At 41.0% G+C, this 17,757-nt stretch overlaps 1 protein-coding gene across 1 annotated transcript; it reads right to left on the bottom strand.

Annotated features, from left to right (window-relative positions):
• Positions 1–143: 143 nt before the first annotated feature.
• Positions 144–5,077, bottom strand: LOC103963872. The gene is given in 4 exon segments (XM_048569269.1): positions 144–959; positions 962–1,507; positions 3,739–4,522; positions 4,609–5,077. Coding segments are annotated over 4 exon segments (2,136 nt in total). The 5' UTR covers positions 4,926–5,077; the 3' UTR covers positions 144–470.
• Between the last annotated feature and the right edge of the window lie 12,680 nt (positions 5,078–17,757).

Below are 17,757 nucleotides of genomic sequence, written 5' to 3' on the forward strand. Positions count from 1 at the left end.
ATCTCCTTAGTTTTCATAGGAGTAATAATTTCCACTTGACCCCTAGGGTAACGTTTTCTCTCGCCTTGGCGAGCAGAGCGTTCATTCCCGACTAGATCCACAAACAATTGTGCATTAACGGTTGGGGCACCCATTACACTTTCTCTGTCCAATACTATTTATTTTGTATTATCTTTAACTTCTTCCTTTGTTTTCGGGGGTTTTGGGCCCAGTTTCTTTCTTATCGCAGTAAAAAAGCCCACACTAAAAAACAAGACCAATATATGCCCCAAAACATTGTACGAGTTCACAACAAACTCTCTCTCTCTCTCCTCTCTCTCTCTCTCTCTAGTAATTCTTTTGACCTCTCGGGTAAAAAGGTAATAAAAACACTGTAAAAACCTAGCATTAGCAACAATACAATACAAGACCAGAAATTAACCCAAACTACCACACCAAAAATAATTTACATCTTACAGCAATGTTCACATTCACCTCCTTGTACGCTTTCTCGGCCTCCCTGCACTCCCCACCTGATCCGCCTCCCCGTTGTCTCTCCCTCTCTTCCCGCTCCCCGCCCCAGCCGCTGAAGTTTCCGGCCTCTTCGGTGGCCTCCCAACCCCTCTTCTTCCCCTCCCATTGCTCTCCTGACTCCTCCTTCCCCCTCCCCTCCCTCCTCCGCTTTCCGTTGAACTCCGCGTCACCCTCTCCTTCCTCTCAACCTCCGGCTTCATCCTACCCCTCGTCGGCTTCTTCTTCTTCTTCTTCTTCTCGTCCTCGCTCTCCTCGCTATCCTCCTCGGTACCATCCGAATTCTCCTTCTTCACTTCAGTACTCGAGGTCTGCGTCATTCGCTTCAAGAACCTCGCCGTGCCTTGCTTCTTCCTTCCGTTTTCTTTCTTCTCCTTCTCCGCTTTCAACGCTTCCAAACCGTCATGTGAACTGAGTTCATTGACACCATACTCATGCGCTTGGTCGGCTTTGCTGCATTCCTGCCCCTCGTGCTCATGCCTCTCCGCCCGCCTCTTTCTTGCGTCCTCCGTTTCCTAACCCCCTTGTCCTCAACCTTCACAAATGCAGCACCATCCGCCTTCTTCACATTCGCCGCCTTTGCTTTCTCTTTGATCTTATCTCCCTTCCGATTTTTCGCATCAGAGAGTGCATTGACAGAACCAAGTTTTCCACACACAACAATGGACGACTTGATGGGTTTCTCAGAGCCATGGGACTCGAGCTTCTGAACTTTGGCTTCGATCTTGGACACGTTCGATTTTTCGGTTTCAGTTGCGGATTGTGGTTTCGGGAGCTGGTCGTTCATTTCCTTTAGCACAATGGAGCGGAGCTCTTGAGCTGCGTTGTGCTCTGGAGAGTTCTTGCGGAAGAAGACAACGGCGTTGTTGAAAAGAAGGAGGAGGTCACGGAAGGACAAGCGGATGCAATCCTCTGTGTAGACGCCTTTGTTAAGCTTGGATTGAATCATACGTAGGTCCATGTGTTGCCGAATCAAACTTTTGTACCTTTCTGATTCCTGCACAAAAATTGTAGGCTTTTTTTTATTAATATTTATATAACTTTTTTTTAGGGCAAACTAGAAACCAAAAAAACATCACAAATGCTAGAAATTATTTTTGCTGACCAAATCACCGTTCATCATTGTTAGATGATTTTAAACCGCGAGATATGTCTAGTAAAGAAAAACACAAATTCGAAAATTTAAACTTATCAAACGTTCATATAATAATCATTACCAAGTGGTGAGCAACAATAAATCTTAAATTATTACTTCATACTAATAATAAAGAAAATATGGTAATGCACCGTGTAACGTCTAATCTACCTACTCTTAGTACATGGATCGCACATTTTCCTTTTTACGTAACCTCCATCTTCTATTGGATTCACATGCATAACATGACATGTTACACTTACTATTTATTTGTATCATTTTGTAATAGAAAGATTATACAAATAATATTACAAATACATGGTAAGAATAGTGTTTTTGTATAAGTTATATATAAGTGAAGTAGATTGATGCCTCCCTAACAACTACATTTATGTCCTCCTAAACGTTTATGAAAGAGACAAATTAGAGCACTTTCTAAAATGGACCACCATTTACTCCTTTCCGTGTGTATACGAGAACTTGCATGGCACGAGTAATATCTTATGAAATTTTGTATCAATAATACAAAAATATTTATTATTAGCATAGAATATATACTGTAGCAGTGAGGTTCATGCCAGACAAGTTGTTCTAATCCTAAACTCCACGTGAAAGATCATGGGCTTGCTACTTACTACTACCAATAAACGTAATGAAAAATATAAAACAAACGTAATGGAAAAATATAAATAACTTCGGAAATTGAGATAAAAAATAAAGCAATTAAAAAAAAAAAAAAAAAACTAATAAACAAGCTCAAACAACTAACACTTCCAATAAGTGTCCAACACCCCCTACCACACGCCCTCATTGGTACTTTCGTAACGCTTCCATTGGGTTGGACTATTGGATGGATTTATAGGTCAATTGATCGACTTATAGTCTTCTAAACATTCGAATTTGATTCTTTTTTTTTTTTTGGTAAAATTAAGGTTACGATATAACAGTGCATATCACTTAGCAATACAAATTTTATGTAAAATCTAACCGTCATAAAAATTTATTAAACCTTTATATACATGATAAAGCCGTTGAATTTTCAAACTACTTAGAGGTACGTATCATTAATAAAATAGAGTAGCTTAGACTATACTTGTCAAAAAATAATAATAATCATCTTCTAAATCCTAACTTTAGAGAAATTTTATGTGCCGAAATATGGCCCGATTCTAAATGTGGTTAGAAATTTTTTTTGTCAAGTATTCACCACTTATATTAAAACACTTAATATATTTAACCCTATTCTCACCACACTAAAAAATTTCTCATAATTTTAAACTGCGTACAGTACCCCACCTAAGGCGTACGGTTGTAACCCAACCCTTTATCAAAACCTTGACCATAGTTTTTTTTTTTTTTTTCTTTGGTAAAAAAAAAAATCTTGACCAAGTTTTTGTCCTATCCGTAAAGCTCATGCACTGCACGCTAGGTAACATCCTCACCAAGCACAGCGTACCATCCCAAACCGCCTCGATCTTACTCTTTAAAGTACCAAATAACCCCTATTTTATTCTCCATATGACCAAAACACCCTCGACATCGTTATTTGTCACGATCTAATTGGCCCACCGCCAAACATCTAAATCTAATCTCAGACCTCACCACCTTCGTCCATGAACCACGACCTCTTTTTATTTCCCAATCCCATTATTCAAATCTTAATTATTTTCTCGAAAAAACTTGGCTACTGAAAGATTCAGCAACACCTCCTGTTGTCAACCAATCACGGCTGAATACATGTCCAAATTGTGATTAAAAATTGGGGTTTTTGGAAATAGGTACAAAATAACTAAAAATTAGACGTATTTAAAAAATCAAAAATCACTAAAAATTAGACATATTTCAAAAGGTAGTCTATAAAATTGGACATATTTCAAAATTTTCCTTAAAAATTTTACAACTTGAACACATATTCAGCCGTAATTGGTTGGCAGCATGAGGTGCTGCTGAATCTAAAGCAGCCAAGTCTCGTTCTTATTTTACGGATTTTATAAATTCTTTTTGGATAATTTATTTAATTTAGATTTTTCACTTTTAAGATTAAAAATTAAAATTATATACGTTAAAATTTGTTTAGGAATATTTGTCAATACCTGGCTCCGAAGCCGCCGCTCGAATACGGAGCCGAGCCGATGAGACCGGATGATCTTGAGGACCTTGATCAACGGCTCAGATTTAACCAGCTTGAGCTGCTTAACCCCTTTGCTGGTGGCGGGAGATACTTCGTCACCCTCGGCCTCTTCGCCGCTGCTGCTCCTACTCCAACTCCTACTCCCTCCTCCTCCTCCCTCTCCTCCGCCGCCACAACGTCGTTTCCTCTTCGACAAGCTCGCCGAGCTCTGCACGTCGCTGTTCTGCTGCCTCGACGCCGTCGCACCACCACGACGACCTCTTTTTCCCTCCCGCTTCGACTCGCCACCGGATTCCCACAACTCGCTCGAGTCGTTGAGTTGACTCGCCTTCGCCGTATCATCGCCGTTTTTGTTGTTATGATTGTCTTCGTCGTCATCTTCTGCTACTTTGCCGTTAACAGAGCAATCGCGATCCGGTTCGGACCGGATTTTAGTCCGCATCGGATCTGGTTCGTTTCCTTCCGGCCCGGGCTCCTTCTCTTTCCCCTCCGCCTGTTTCTCCGCCGCGCCTCTTTGGCTCGTCGAATTGGACTCGTTAAAGGATCGATTCTCACGGTCGTCGGAATTGAAGTCCCAGCCGAAGTCTTCGCCGGAGTTCATTTTTCCGGCTAGGTTCTCCTGTGAACCATCCCGTTGATCCTCTCCCCCGCGCTTGAGATCTTTGCTTGGACTGGTGGCCTCGGCGTCCTCCTTCAAGCTGCGCTCCCTCTCCTCCTCCAACCTCTTCACCTTCAACTCCAACGACCTGTAAAAAACCAGAGTCTCAGATCTAAGACCATTAAAACGACGACGCCTCACACTCAGATCTCTCGCAAGGGCAGCGAAATTTACACGATCGAAACGTCGCGACGGCGGACCTCGCGTCGGAGCTCCTCAACCCTCAGCCTTCGCAGCTTGTCAACCATCGCGCCCAGGCTCCCGGACGAATCGTCGTCGTCTCCCAATACGAACCGTCGCTTGATGTCCTCGAACTTGTCCCTACAGTTCAGAGCAGTGAGTAGCGTCGTCGCTTTGGCGGAGCATCGGCCCCCGACCTCCAAGGCGACGGAGTCCCAACTCTGGGTGCCGTGGCGGTTCACGGCGGAAACGAGCAAGAGCTCCTCTAACGTCCCCCATGGTTGCGTTCTCGTTCCGTGTTCCCCAGCCATGTTCCTCTCATTTCATCATTTTTTTCTGTTTATTTTTTTATTTTTTTTATAAATTAGGGTTTTTGGTTTTATACCAATCGAAATCTCCGAATTCTTTCTTTGACAGTGGATGATAGATGATGATGAATGCACAGGTTTATTACGTTTGTTCGTTCGCTTTTATATTTTTTAACTAAGCGAAAAAAAATAATTTCAAAAAAATGTAGCCCTTAAATTTTGACTTAATTAGAGTTTTGATCACTGTAAATATTAATTTATGAACTTGTTATAATATAGAACGATAAATTTTTTTTTTTTTTGCTAACTCTGTTATAACTTGCAACCAAAATAAAAGACTTAAATGAGCAAAAATGATGGGCGATATAACAGAATTAGTCAAAATGATCATTGATCACATTATTACAAGTTCATAGTTTACTATTCACAAATTTTAAAGACCAAAGTTCCAATTAAGCTAAAATTCAAAAACCATAGCTCTAATTATTTTTTCAGGGTCACTTTGTGTTTGGTGACACAACAACACACCAAAAATATAAGATAATGTTATTCACACAACTATTTTTACCTCCCACACACTTTTATTATATTTTTATCATTAATTTTCTTCAATTCATTCGATCCGATGATCGAAAATTAAGAATAACGTGTCTAAAGTAAAAATGAACATATGAATAGCATTATCTAAATCATATATTAAGTTTTTGTGAGAGGCTTTGTAAAGCTCGCATAGCCTCTCTCCGTGGCTCCACCAGCATGGGCCTAGACTTGCACGAATGTTTTGGGTTCTCAGTTCATCTGTAATTCCGATCTTACGCCTTACACAAATCTTTCAAGTCATATAGTTACGGTGTTGGTGAAATTTTGTACCACCCAAAGGATACAAAAATTTCCTCTATTTTTCTTTCGGATTTACACCAACCTTTCTTGGCAACATGAGTTCCATGATCATGTTTAGTTTTGCGTATTGAAAAGGCATGTAATTGGCTTCGTTCAAATCATGATGATTTTGAAATAATGATTATAAATGACAAAATCTTCAAGATTATGGAATAACGATGAGAACATGAATTCAAGATTTGGAAGTAGCGGATGTCAAATGTAGCCTAGAACAAGATTCTAACTAGGTTTACGAAGGAACTTCTATATAAATGAAGTTTAAGTTAGCAATAATTGATAGGTGTCGTTTGGCCCTTTGTCATTGCGTTGAGGTTGAATTATGAAATTAATTGTCTTTTGATAAATTTAAAAATAAAATTAAGCATGAACTAATGTTTATAGTTTAATTGCTTAAAAATAATACCAGTAATACACATAAGTTTCTATTTTAGTATTACAAACAAAGAAATATATGACAAACAATGATGGTACAGTAGTAATTCAATTACAAATTAAGGGTAGTTTAGTAATCAAAATTTAGTAAACTAGTATTAATTTATGATAAGGGTATTGTAGTAATTAAACTGTAATCTTATCCACTTGCGCGCTCTTCATTATACCTGTATTACCTTATGCATGGTTGACAAATGTCAAAATTTTCTAGTGATTTGTTGTACATAGTTATTTGAAATTTATTACATATTACTTAATTGAGCCATTTCAAATCCACAATAGTTCATCTACCATAATTAGATATTTCTTTAAAGAAAGAAAAAGTAGGAGTATGATTCTCTCCTTTTTTTTTTATGAGGAAAACTAATGAAAATGGCTTGAAAACTTTAAGTTAACGATAAGGACAAAATAAAGGGTAAAGTGAATAATACCAAGATTGACTTTTTAGTGTAAAAATATGGTTTTTCATTAAAGTGAATAGTAACGTGGCATTTTCGTTAAAACTCCCATTATTCTTATCTCATCCCCTTCTTTCATTTCCTCTCACATATTGTTTTTTGTCCCTTTGTCTATATATAAAAAAAAATCAATTTAAGTGTTGACATGATTTAATCGTAACCGTTCAGGTGGAGAGAGAAGGGAATAGGAGAGAGATTAGGAGGAGAGAGAATCCTCCTAAAAAAATAATAGGCAATTCTTGATAATTGATACTGTTAGGATTTATCGACCTCGGGACATTATTAGTTTTTTTATTCCTAAGCTCTTGGCCGTGTTTTAGAGAAAATGACAAATTGATATTGTACGAATTATAGTTAAAAGACATTTGCCTTAATGCATACTAAGACAAAGTTTTATCATATGAAATTTGGTTGTTTAAGATGCGATAAGAATAAGAGAATAAAGTGTCAAATTTTTTTTTGAAAGCAACGGTAGTAGTCAGCAGGGCAAACAAAAAGTTGCCACAGTCAATTACAATCAGAAACTAGCAAATTCGAAATGAAATTAGGCGGCTCCTCAAACCAAGAATAGGAGGTGGTAGTATTCATGTGAAGACCATGGCGAGCTAAACGGTGCGCAGTTCCTTTAGCTTGGTGACGAGTAGTGCCCGTACCAAAGCTCCAGCGATCCTGAGTTGCAACAAAAGCCCCCCTGACAGTAACGAATTACAACACCCAAGCCACCGAACTTTCTTTTCTCACTCCAAGCACCATCAACATTTAACCGTTACAAAACCTGGATGAGGTTTCACCCACCTAGCTAACTGGAGGATTTATCTCCACTCTTGATTGTGAAAGATTGGTTACAGGGCAAGGGCGGATGCATTGAGGGGCATGGGGGGTAAGTTGATCCCCCGAACACAGTAAATATCCAGGGAAAACTTGAGTGCTGACCCTCTGAACTTTGATGAATGTTCATGGATGACTTGGATGCTGTCCATTTAAATGTTAGAGTTGCCCTTCATATATGCCCTTCAATTGCTTGATAAAATGCATTAGAGAGGTTTTGTACCTTTATAGTCTAGTCCTATTATTATTTACCTCTGGCTTGTTTGTTGGTTGTGATTACAATTGTAGGCAGAAAAAAAGAACCAAGTAAAAAATTATCCAAAAATGTGAAGTAAATGAAATGGTGATCTCAGAGAATAACAAAATATCATCGTTCTTGGACAAACATATTAATGAGATGCAATGATATCAAACAACGTTAGTGTGTTGAAGATAAGTGTGTTTCTTTGTTAAGCATTCATATGGAAGCAGTCTTAGAACATGTTAGTTACCCACACAAATAAGGCATTAACAAGTGTGCAGTATGCTTTTCCAAATGACTTTAGGCCAACCAAGACTCGATGAAATGACGATATGCATGCTATTTCTGTTAAGAAAAAATTTGCGTGATGCGCGCTATCCTTACTAACCCCCCTAATATTATTTTCTGGATCCGCCACTATTACAGGGGTTAAAAACCCCCGCAAGGTAGGCATGTAAGTGGGAATATGCTTATTTTTTGTTGGCATATCTTAAAAGTTGTTGTTTGGGACTCAAAAAATTACTCGAGTTAACGTAACTTTACATTGGAATGTCAATGTTTATTTGACCCATAACATATCAATTCGTATAAAACATATTTTCAGAAGTCCAAAGTCATGTATTAATTGGCTCTAAGATGTGTTAATTTCCCTCATATTGTTGGTTTAGAATTTATCTTTAGATAATACTCTGTATCATATAAGTTTGGAGACTCTGTAAAACTCCTCACTCCACCACCATGGGTGTAGTACTTTACATAAATCTCTTAAATCGTAGATTGTGCGTTAGTGGAATTTACACATAAAAAATGTCATTTTTCGTATTAAATCTGCGCCAAGCCTTCTTGGCAACATAAGTTTCATGAACATGTATAGTTATATATTGAAAAGGCAGTGCGAGTGAATACAAAGATTCATCATATGAATCAATAATCTTACGTTGGAATAATTATTAAACTTAATCTTATATAGTCACTCAAATTTCATTTTTATTACCAACTACATTATGCATGATCTTCCCAACTTTCAACAGGGTGGAATGTCATAGCTAAGTCACGAGCTAGTCCTATTTTTAAAAAGAAAAAAGAAAAAAAAAACATATATTAATTTTTAAATAAACAAAAATGTGAGAAAACCTGAGCTAGAGTTTGAAGTGGAACGATATCAACTTATCACTCTATTTGTTTTCTTTACTTGTGTGTGTATCACACAAGGGAAATGAATACACAAGGAGAGAAGTGAGAGAAACTTGTATAATTAACTTATGCTTTGATGTTTTTGATAGTAATTGCATGTTCTTTATATAGAGTTTTTAACATGCAAAAGTCTATAATAGAAGTTAATGTATGTAACCCACGTCTAACAATAATAATAAAATTAGATAATATATTTATACTACTATTTTTTGTCATTCTTATATTTCTGTGAACACGAATTTTCCTTGAAACAAGAAACAAGAATACGTGTACAAAATAATATTTTGTTTGATGATTTTGGGGTTACGATCTCTCTCAAATTTGGTCCTCTGATTCTATCTTCGTAGGGTGTAGGTTTGTGGATGAGTTGTTGATCCAAAGGGCCGTCGGGGCTTGATCTAAGGATGAACAGTTGATGAACGGATGAACACTTTCTTCAAGGGCCGTCGGGGCTTGATCTTGAATAATGGTTGTGTGGATTTCTTCAAGGGCTTTTGGGCTTGATCTTGAAGGGTTGATGGATGAGTGGATCTTCAAGGGCTTTTGGGCTTAATCTTGAAGAACGATTGGATGTGTGGATTTGTTGAGGTTGTTGATCCAAAGGGCCGTTGGGGCTTGAGCTTAGGATGAACGGATGAACACTTTCTTCAAGGGCCGTCGGGGCTTGATCTTGAGTTGGTGGAAGTTCTTCAAGGGCCGTTGGGGCTTGATCTTGGGATGAACGGATGAACACTTTCTTCAAGGGCCGTCGGGGCTTGATCTTGAGTTGGTGGAAGTTCTTCAAGGGCCGTTGGGGCTTGATCTTGAAGGAGGATTTGATGAAGAACAAAGAGTGCTTTCTTGATCCTTCGGGATTTTCTTGAGAGCTTTAGAACTCTAAGGCTTCAAGGTTTTGGTGTGTGGAGAAATGTATTTGTGAATTGGTTGATGCTTGATACCTTGATGGAGAAGCCTATTTATAGGCTTTGAGAATGAATCACCACCACAAAATATTTTTTTCTTTTCCAAGCACCATTGCCTAATTTTCCCACTTAATGCAATATTGAAATTGAAGTGGTGTAACTTATTGCCTAATTTCCCACTTAATACCATTTAAAACTTGAAGTGGTGTAATTTATGGCCTAATTTCCCACTTAATACCATTTTAAACTTGAAGTGGTGTAACTTATGGCCTAATTTCCCACTTAATACCATTTTAAACTTGAAGTGGTGTAACTTATGGCTTAATTTCCCACTTAACACCATTTTAAACTTGAAATGTGTATGCTTTGTCATTGCCCAAATGAGAAAAACTTGCTTTGATCCGTAATGGATTGAAGTATGCTTGCCTTGTCATTGCCAACATGAGAAGAAAAACTTGTTTTGATCCTCAATGGATTGAAATGTACTTGCCTTGTCATTGCCCAAAATGAGAAGAAAAACTTGTTTAATCCTTCAAGGGTATTTCTCCCTATTTTGTTGAGTCACACGCCACGTGTATAATTTGTACAACACGTGGCGTATGCCATGTATGCCTTGACACGTCAAAACTTTAATGCATTGGTGAACATTTGTTTTACTGAAATTTCGATGTCTACAATTTCATCTATAGTCAGTCAAATTATATGAATATTTACATTACTTCTACAACAATTATAGTACTGTAATGATTTATTTTCTGGATCCGCCACTATTATAGGGGTTAAAAACCCCCGCAAGGTAGGCATGTAAGTGGGAATATGCTTATTTTTTGTTGGCATATCTTAAAAGTTGTTGTTTGGGACTTAAAAAATTACTCGAGTTAATGTAACTTTACATTGGAATGTCAATGTTTATTTGACCCATAACATATCAATTCGTATAAAACATATTTTCAGAAGTCCAAAGTCATGTATTAATTGGCTCTAAGATGTGTTAATTTCCCTCATATTGTTGGTTTAGAATTTTATCTTTAGATAATACTCTGTATCATATAAGTTTGGAGATTCTGTAAAACTCCTCACTCCACCACCATGGGTGTAGTACTTTACATAAATCTCTTAAATCGTAGATTGTGCGTTAGTGGAATTTACACATAAAAAATGTCATTTTTCGTATTAAATCTGCGCCAAGCCTTCTTGGCAACATAAGTTTCATGAACATGTATAGTTATATATTGAAAAGGCACATTTTTCCTGGGTCATCGAGCGTTCCGCCAAGTATTGAGGCCTCGAATGCTCTATCTCCGATGTCTCTTACTCCGATGCCTTCTGCTCCGATGCCTCCTGCTCCGAGAGTGTTGCCACGTAGTGGGGCTTCACGTACACATCCTTTGTGAAAGCTTCATCTTTTTTTTTTTTTTTTTTTTTTTTTGTACACACTTGTAATTTCTCGGAGATCAATGTACATGCTTTATTTTATTCAGTGTATTGTGCTAAATACAGATAAAACATATACATCACCAAGATGTGTTTTTTTTCCTTTTTTTTTAATTTTTTTATTTTGATGATGTGACTGTACTTGAAGTTTTGAAGTTTCAAGTTGCCTACGTACCCTTGGTTGAGGAGGGATCAAGTCATGACGTAGTTCAAATGAGTGATGGTTTTTTTTTTTGATGATTTTGCCATACACAGTTTATGCTCTTGCGGGCCAGGAGCGTTTGGTGCCGTTTGCTTTAGGGGTAGTAGCGTTTCAAAAATCTGCCGTTGATGGGGCCGATCTTCAACCCGTCTTCTGCCATGATTAAGTAGGCGCCATTAGTGTAGATCTCTTGTATTACGTAGGGTCCATCCCACTTTGATGTGAACTTGCTTTTTGTCTTATGAGTTGTAATGATAGGCCTACGCAATGCCAGCACGAGATCTCCGGCTTGGAAAGACCTTGGGCGGACTTTCTTGTTGAATGCCTTGGATAACCTTGCTTGGTAGCATTCCAAGTGTTGTTGAGCTTCGAGCCTTCTCTCATCCAGCGCTTCCAACTCATGAAGGCGCAACTTTGCATTTTCTTCATCAGTCAAGCCTTCTTGTATAGCCATCCTTAGTGAGGGAATTTGACTTTCGAGCAGTAGAACAGCTTCTACGCCATATACGAGAGAATAAGGTGTAGCTTGGGTAGGAGTCCTATGTGTAGTCCTATATGCCCAAAGTGCTTCACTTATTCTTTCATGCCAATCTCTCTTTGTTCGGCCGATTACCTTTTTCAGGAGGTTGCACAGCGTCTTGTTGAATGCTTCCGCGAGGCCGTTGGCCGGAGCATGATACATGGAAGACTTGTGCTGCTTGAACTTGTATTTGTCGCAAAGCTCGTCCACGAGTCGGTTGGAGAACTGCTTTCCGTTGTCAGTGATAATGTAGCGAGGCACCCCATATCGGTGGATGATATGCTCCTTGATGAAACGAACAATAGTTTCCTTTTTTACTTCCCTTAAAGGGATGGCTTCAGCCCACTTGGAGAAGTAATCTGTTGCAGCTAGGATGTAAGCTTCCCCTGCAGATGACTTTGGCGTAATTGGTCCTACAACGTCCAATCCCCATGCGTCGAACGGCCATGAAGCAACTGTAGGGTGTAATGGTTCAGGCGGTTGATGTATGAAGTTGGCATGGAATTGGCAGGCTTGGCACCTTTTGGCGTGTTCCAGGCAGTCCTTCACCATGCTCGGCCAGTAGTAACCCATTCTTTTAAGCCGGAAATGTAGCTTTGGTCCAGACTGATGTGCCCCACACACACCTGAATGTGCTTCTTCCATGGCTAGATTAACTTCTTCCTCACCTAGGCATCTCAGGAGCACTCCTTCAAAAGAGCGTCGATAGAGTGTTCCTTTGTAGTAAAGGAAGCGAGGTGCTCGTCGACGTATTTCGGAACGGTGTCTGAGATCATCAGGAAGCTTTCCGTGCTCTAAGTAGTCGATCAGCGGCTGTCTCCACTCTTCAGCATCAACTGGAAGTACTGAGATGACATTTGTATCATCTAGTGACATTTCATTAACGAGCGGAATCACCCATCTTTGGCAAACTGGCACATCTGCAACTTCATCTTTTCCTAGTGTCATACTCGAGGCTAGATTGGCGAGAGCGTCTGCCATTTGATTTTCCTTTCTTGGCACATGTTCCAGTGTCACAGCTTCGAACTTTTGTAGCAGTTGGGTCGCTAGCCGGAAGTATGGGACGAGATCATCTTTCCTCACCTCATATTCAGTTAAGAGTTGATTGATTATGAGCTTGGAATCGCCATATACCTCAAGAGCTGTGATTTCCATGTTGATCGCCATTTAGAGCCCGATGATCAATGCTTGGTACTCAGCAACATTGTTGGAGCATAGCTCATTCAGTTGGAAGGAGTAAGGTAGTATTTGCCTTTGTGGCGACATGAATACTACTCCTGCCCCCGCTCCGTCTGCTCGTGCGGATCCGTCGAAGAACATCGTCCATGTTGGGAAGATGTCGATGTAGAACACCTCCTCGTCAGGCAAGTCGTCTGAGATTTTCCAATCAGCCGGGATTGGATGATCGGCAAGGAAGTCTGCTAGCGCTTGTCCCTTGACGGCTTTAGCTGGGACGTAGATGATCTCATATTGATTAAGAAGCAAAGCCCATTTAGCGAGTCGCCCTGTCAAGATTGGCTTAGTCATAACGTATTTGACAGGGTCGGCTTTAGCAACCAAGTGGATGGTGTAAGCATGCATGTAATGTCTGAGTTTCTGAATGGCAAACACCAAAGCGAGGCACATCTTTTCTATTGGGGAATAGTTCAACTCAGCGCCGGTGAGAGTTCGACTGAGGTAGTAAAGTGCTCCTTCTTTTTGGGATTCATTCTTTTGCGCCAAGAGTGCTCCGATTGAACTTTCCTGAGCAGCAATATACAATATGAGTGGTTTCCCGGGCACAGGTGCCCCCAGGACAGGTGGACTTGACAAATATTTCTTTATGCTTTCAAAAGCATTATGGCATGCTTTGTCCCATACGAATGGAACATCTTTCTTCATAAGGTGACTAAATGGTTGACAATGCCCTGCGAGGTTGGAGATGAAGCGTCTGATGAAGGCTAGCCGTCCTTGTAGACTTTTCAGCTCGTGCAGGTTTCTTGGCTCGGGCATGCTTTGAATGGCCTTGATCTTTGATTGGTCAACTTCAATACCACGGTGCTTGACGATGAAGCCGAGGAATTTTCCAGAGGTGACGCCAAACGCACATTTTAACGGGTTCATCTTGAGGTTGTATTTTCGCAACCTTTCGAACACTATTCGCAGATCCTTCAAGTGGTCTGATCTTTTCTTCGTCTTAACCACCACATCATCTACGTAACATTCTACGTTTTTGTGTAGCATGTCATTGAAGATTTTCTGCATTGCACGTTGATACGTAGCTCCAGCGTTCTTTAGACCAAAGGGCATCACCTTGTAGCAGTAGATACCTTTTGGAGTACGAAAGGCTGTTAGTTCCTCGTCTTCGAGGGCCATGCGAATTTGATTGTACCCAGAAGAGCCATCCATGAATGATAATGCCTCATGGCCAGTGGTTGCATCCACCATGATTTCAATGATTGGCAAGGGGAAGTCGTCCTTTGGGCAAGCATCGTTGAGGTCCCGGAAGTCTACGCAAACACGTATTTGTCCTGATTTCTTGAGGACAATGACGATGTTGGAGATCCATTTGGGGTATTGCACTTCTCGAATAAAGCCTGCTTCGATTAGCTTGTCGATCTCGACCTCGATTTGTGGGATAAGCTCAGATCGATAGCGTCTTTGAGTTTGCTTTATCGGTCGTGTTCCAGGCCTAACCGCAAGATGATGAACAGCGATGATAGGGTCCAGGCCGGGCATTTCTTTGTAGGTCCAGGCAAAGACGTCTTTGTACTCTAACAACAGCTGATAATACTCCTCTATCTCATCTGTACTTAATAATGCACTTACGAAGATAGGTTTTGGTTCCTTGCCTGTACCTAAGTTGAGTTCCTTGAGATCATCGACCGTGGCTTGCCCCCCATCTTCGAGCTGTGGTGGTGCAGCAGTGACATCTTCCTCGGGGATTTCGTCTTCTTCACCTTCTTGAACCGTGATGTGGAAAACATCTTGGATCTCCTCTTCAGTGCTGTCTTCTCGGGCTTGTTGGCATAAAGATTGTCTGGTGTTCTGGGAGAGGCGTTCCTTGCAATCTTCATAGGAAGGAGCCTTGACCGAGTAATTGAAGAAGTCTTCTGGGAAGAGGTCGCACATTGTGATGGGGATGGACGATCTTTGTGTCGAAATTTCATTATCTCCAGCACTTTCACATTGTTCTGGAGGTTGACAAGAGCTGTTTTGCCCTATTTTCGACTGGTAAACTTGTGGACAAGATGGTTGCTGCTTGTCCAATTTCGTCGAAGCGACCTTTGAACTGTTTTCCTCACAATCTTCATAGCAAGGAGCCTTGATCGAGTAATTGAAGACGTCTTCGAGGAAGAAAAGATCTCGCATGAGCGATCTTTGTGTTGTAATTTCATCATCCTCAACATTTTCATGTAGCTTTGAAGGTTGACGGTAGCTGCTTTGCCCCCTTTCCGATTGGTGCACTTGTGGAGAAGACATATGTTTCTCGTGCAGTTTCTTCGGAGTGACATGAGTCCATCCTTCAATTTCACTTGACTTGGAGCATGCCCCCAACAGTCGAGGTGAAGACTTTGAGTCGAAAGAGCCAGAAGTGACATCTTTCTTAGGGATTTCATCTTCAGTGCCGTTCTCTTGGGTTTGTTGGCATGAAGATTTGCCAGTGTGGATGATGATGCGCCTCCTTACCTTCAGTGGTCCTTTTGTGTCGACCTCTAGGATTGCTTGGCGCTTCATCCTTGAAGGAATCAAGCTTCGAACGTCGCCTTTTTCTGCTAACCCATTGAACCTTTCTTCCTTTGGTGTTGTCTTCCTCTTCCCAAAAGGCTTCTCATTATTTTCAAATCTTTCCGAAGCTGATCGTCGCAGAGGATAGATGGTTGTGTTGCTTTGTTTCTTAGGCTTTAACAACCTTTTAAAAACAGAGCTTTGGGATGTTGGCGCGCTAAGCCTCTTGAAGACAGAGGTTCGGCCTTGATTACCAATGCGATTAAGCACTGAAATTCTGGAGCTTGAATGGCTCATCCTATCGAAGACCGACGTCCGAGGGGCGGGTTTAGGCTCTTTTTGGTCTTGTTCAATGCTCACGCTGATGTGTTAAGCGCTAGCTTTCTTCACTTTGCTTGAAATCTTCACGGGTGCATTTGGTGTGAAGCCAAGTCCGGCTTTGTTGTTGTCAACTCCGTAACCATGCTCCTTCAACTTCTTTTGAGTTTTGGTGAGGTTACGTTCTTTGTCATTGACAGTGTTTGAAACCTTCTTTCCAGCCGCCTCAGAAGAAGCGAAGTCGTACCCGGCCTTTGACATGAGTTTGTAGGCGTTTGGGTCGAATCCTTCCTCGGTCCTCTTGGTTGGAAGAAAGCTTGATTCCACCTTCTTTGGTAGAGCTTTTATGAAGCCTTGTGGTAGTCTTGCGGCCTTAGCACCCCCTAACTGTGTCAGAGGCAAAACTGCATTCGTCTTGAGCAACTTCACATTATCCGTGTGCCACTGTGTGTCGACTTTTCTTGTTCCAGTTTCGAATGGAGATTGACCATTCTTTCTTCTTGACATCGGGATATACCGGAATATGGGTGCGTTTGGTCCTTCTGACGGCATCCTACTCCCTTTGGTTGTTGCAGGTTTAGCAAACTCGTCATCATCTTTGCTTGAAGATGGCACGGCCTGCTCTTTTTGCTTTTTAGGCATGGCTTGCCACTCCTGCTTTTTAGGTGCTGCTTTGCCCGTGGATTTGATCTCTTCCGGAAGAGCTTCGGGTACCATGTCTTCGTCCATGTAGAACTTGGCGTCTGCAAAGTGTGATTCGGCTTCGGTGAATGGCTTAGTGTCACCTTGGATCACCTTCACTCCTTCTCGGTAAAATTTTAGGCATTGGTGAAGGGTGGACGGCACTACCCCATTTGCGTGGATCCAAGGTCTTCCTAAGAGCAAGCTGTAGGAAGTTCTTACATCAATCACGTGGAATATCGTGCTTGATTTGAGCTCACCAATGGTCATCTCTACTCGGATCGTGCCCATCGCCCTTTGTCCTCCTTGGTTAAAACCCTGGATCAGCAGACGGCTCAGGGATAGCTCATTCACCTTGATGCCGATTATGGTCATTGTTGATTTCGGCATGATGTTTATGGCCGACCCACCATCCACAAGCATGCGGTTGACTTTGTATTCCCTTACGTACCCTGAGACGAAGAGAGGACGGTTGTGAGGCTTTGATCCCAGCAGTAGGTCTTCGTCAGTGAAGTTAATTGTGTCATGGGTGGCACAACATGTGGCACATTCATGTGGCTGAAGCTTCGAGCCTTCGTCGTTACTTTCTCGCACTTCGTGGTCGCCGGGACCTGCCAGGACTGCTGCTAGTGCTCTTCGTATCTTTTTTGGCAATGGTAGCGCTTCCTCGATGCTAAAGTGTGTTGGTAGACCTTCTTCGGGCGTGAGGGTCTTTTCTACCTCAGTGGCGATAGCTTTGCCTTTTGAGGGCTTTTCTATTTCTTCTTCAACCATGTGACAGGCCACAGTAGTGCACTGTTGGAAAAAGTCATTCGGGAAGTATTCACGCAAGGAAACGGGAATGCGTGGCTTCTGCTTCATAGGTTCCCCAGCATATGTTGTCTTATCATGCTTTATGCTTCTTTTAGGCTTCGCATTGTTGCGGCCGTGGTGATTTCTTCTTTGTTCCACCTTTGGCTGTATGACTCGTGGTCTTGGTTTCCTTGTCTTTTTGTAGGTTACCAATATCCATCCTTC

Source organism: the organism of the source record quoted next, unplaced genomic scaffold (assembly GCF_019419815.1).
Source record: "Pyrus x bretschneideri cultivar Hongxiangsu unplaced genomic scaffold, Pyrus_bretschneideri_v1 Contig5, whole genome shotgun sequence".
Taxonomy (NCBI): Eukaryota; Viridiplantae; Streptophyta; class Magnoliopsida; order Rosales; family Rosaceae; genus Pyrus; species Pyrus x bretschneideri.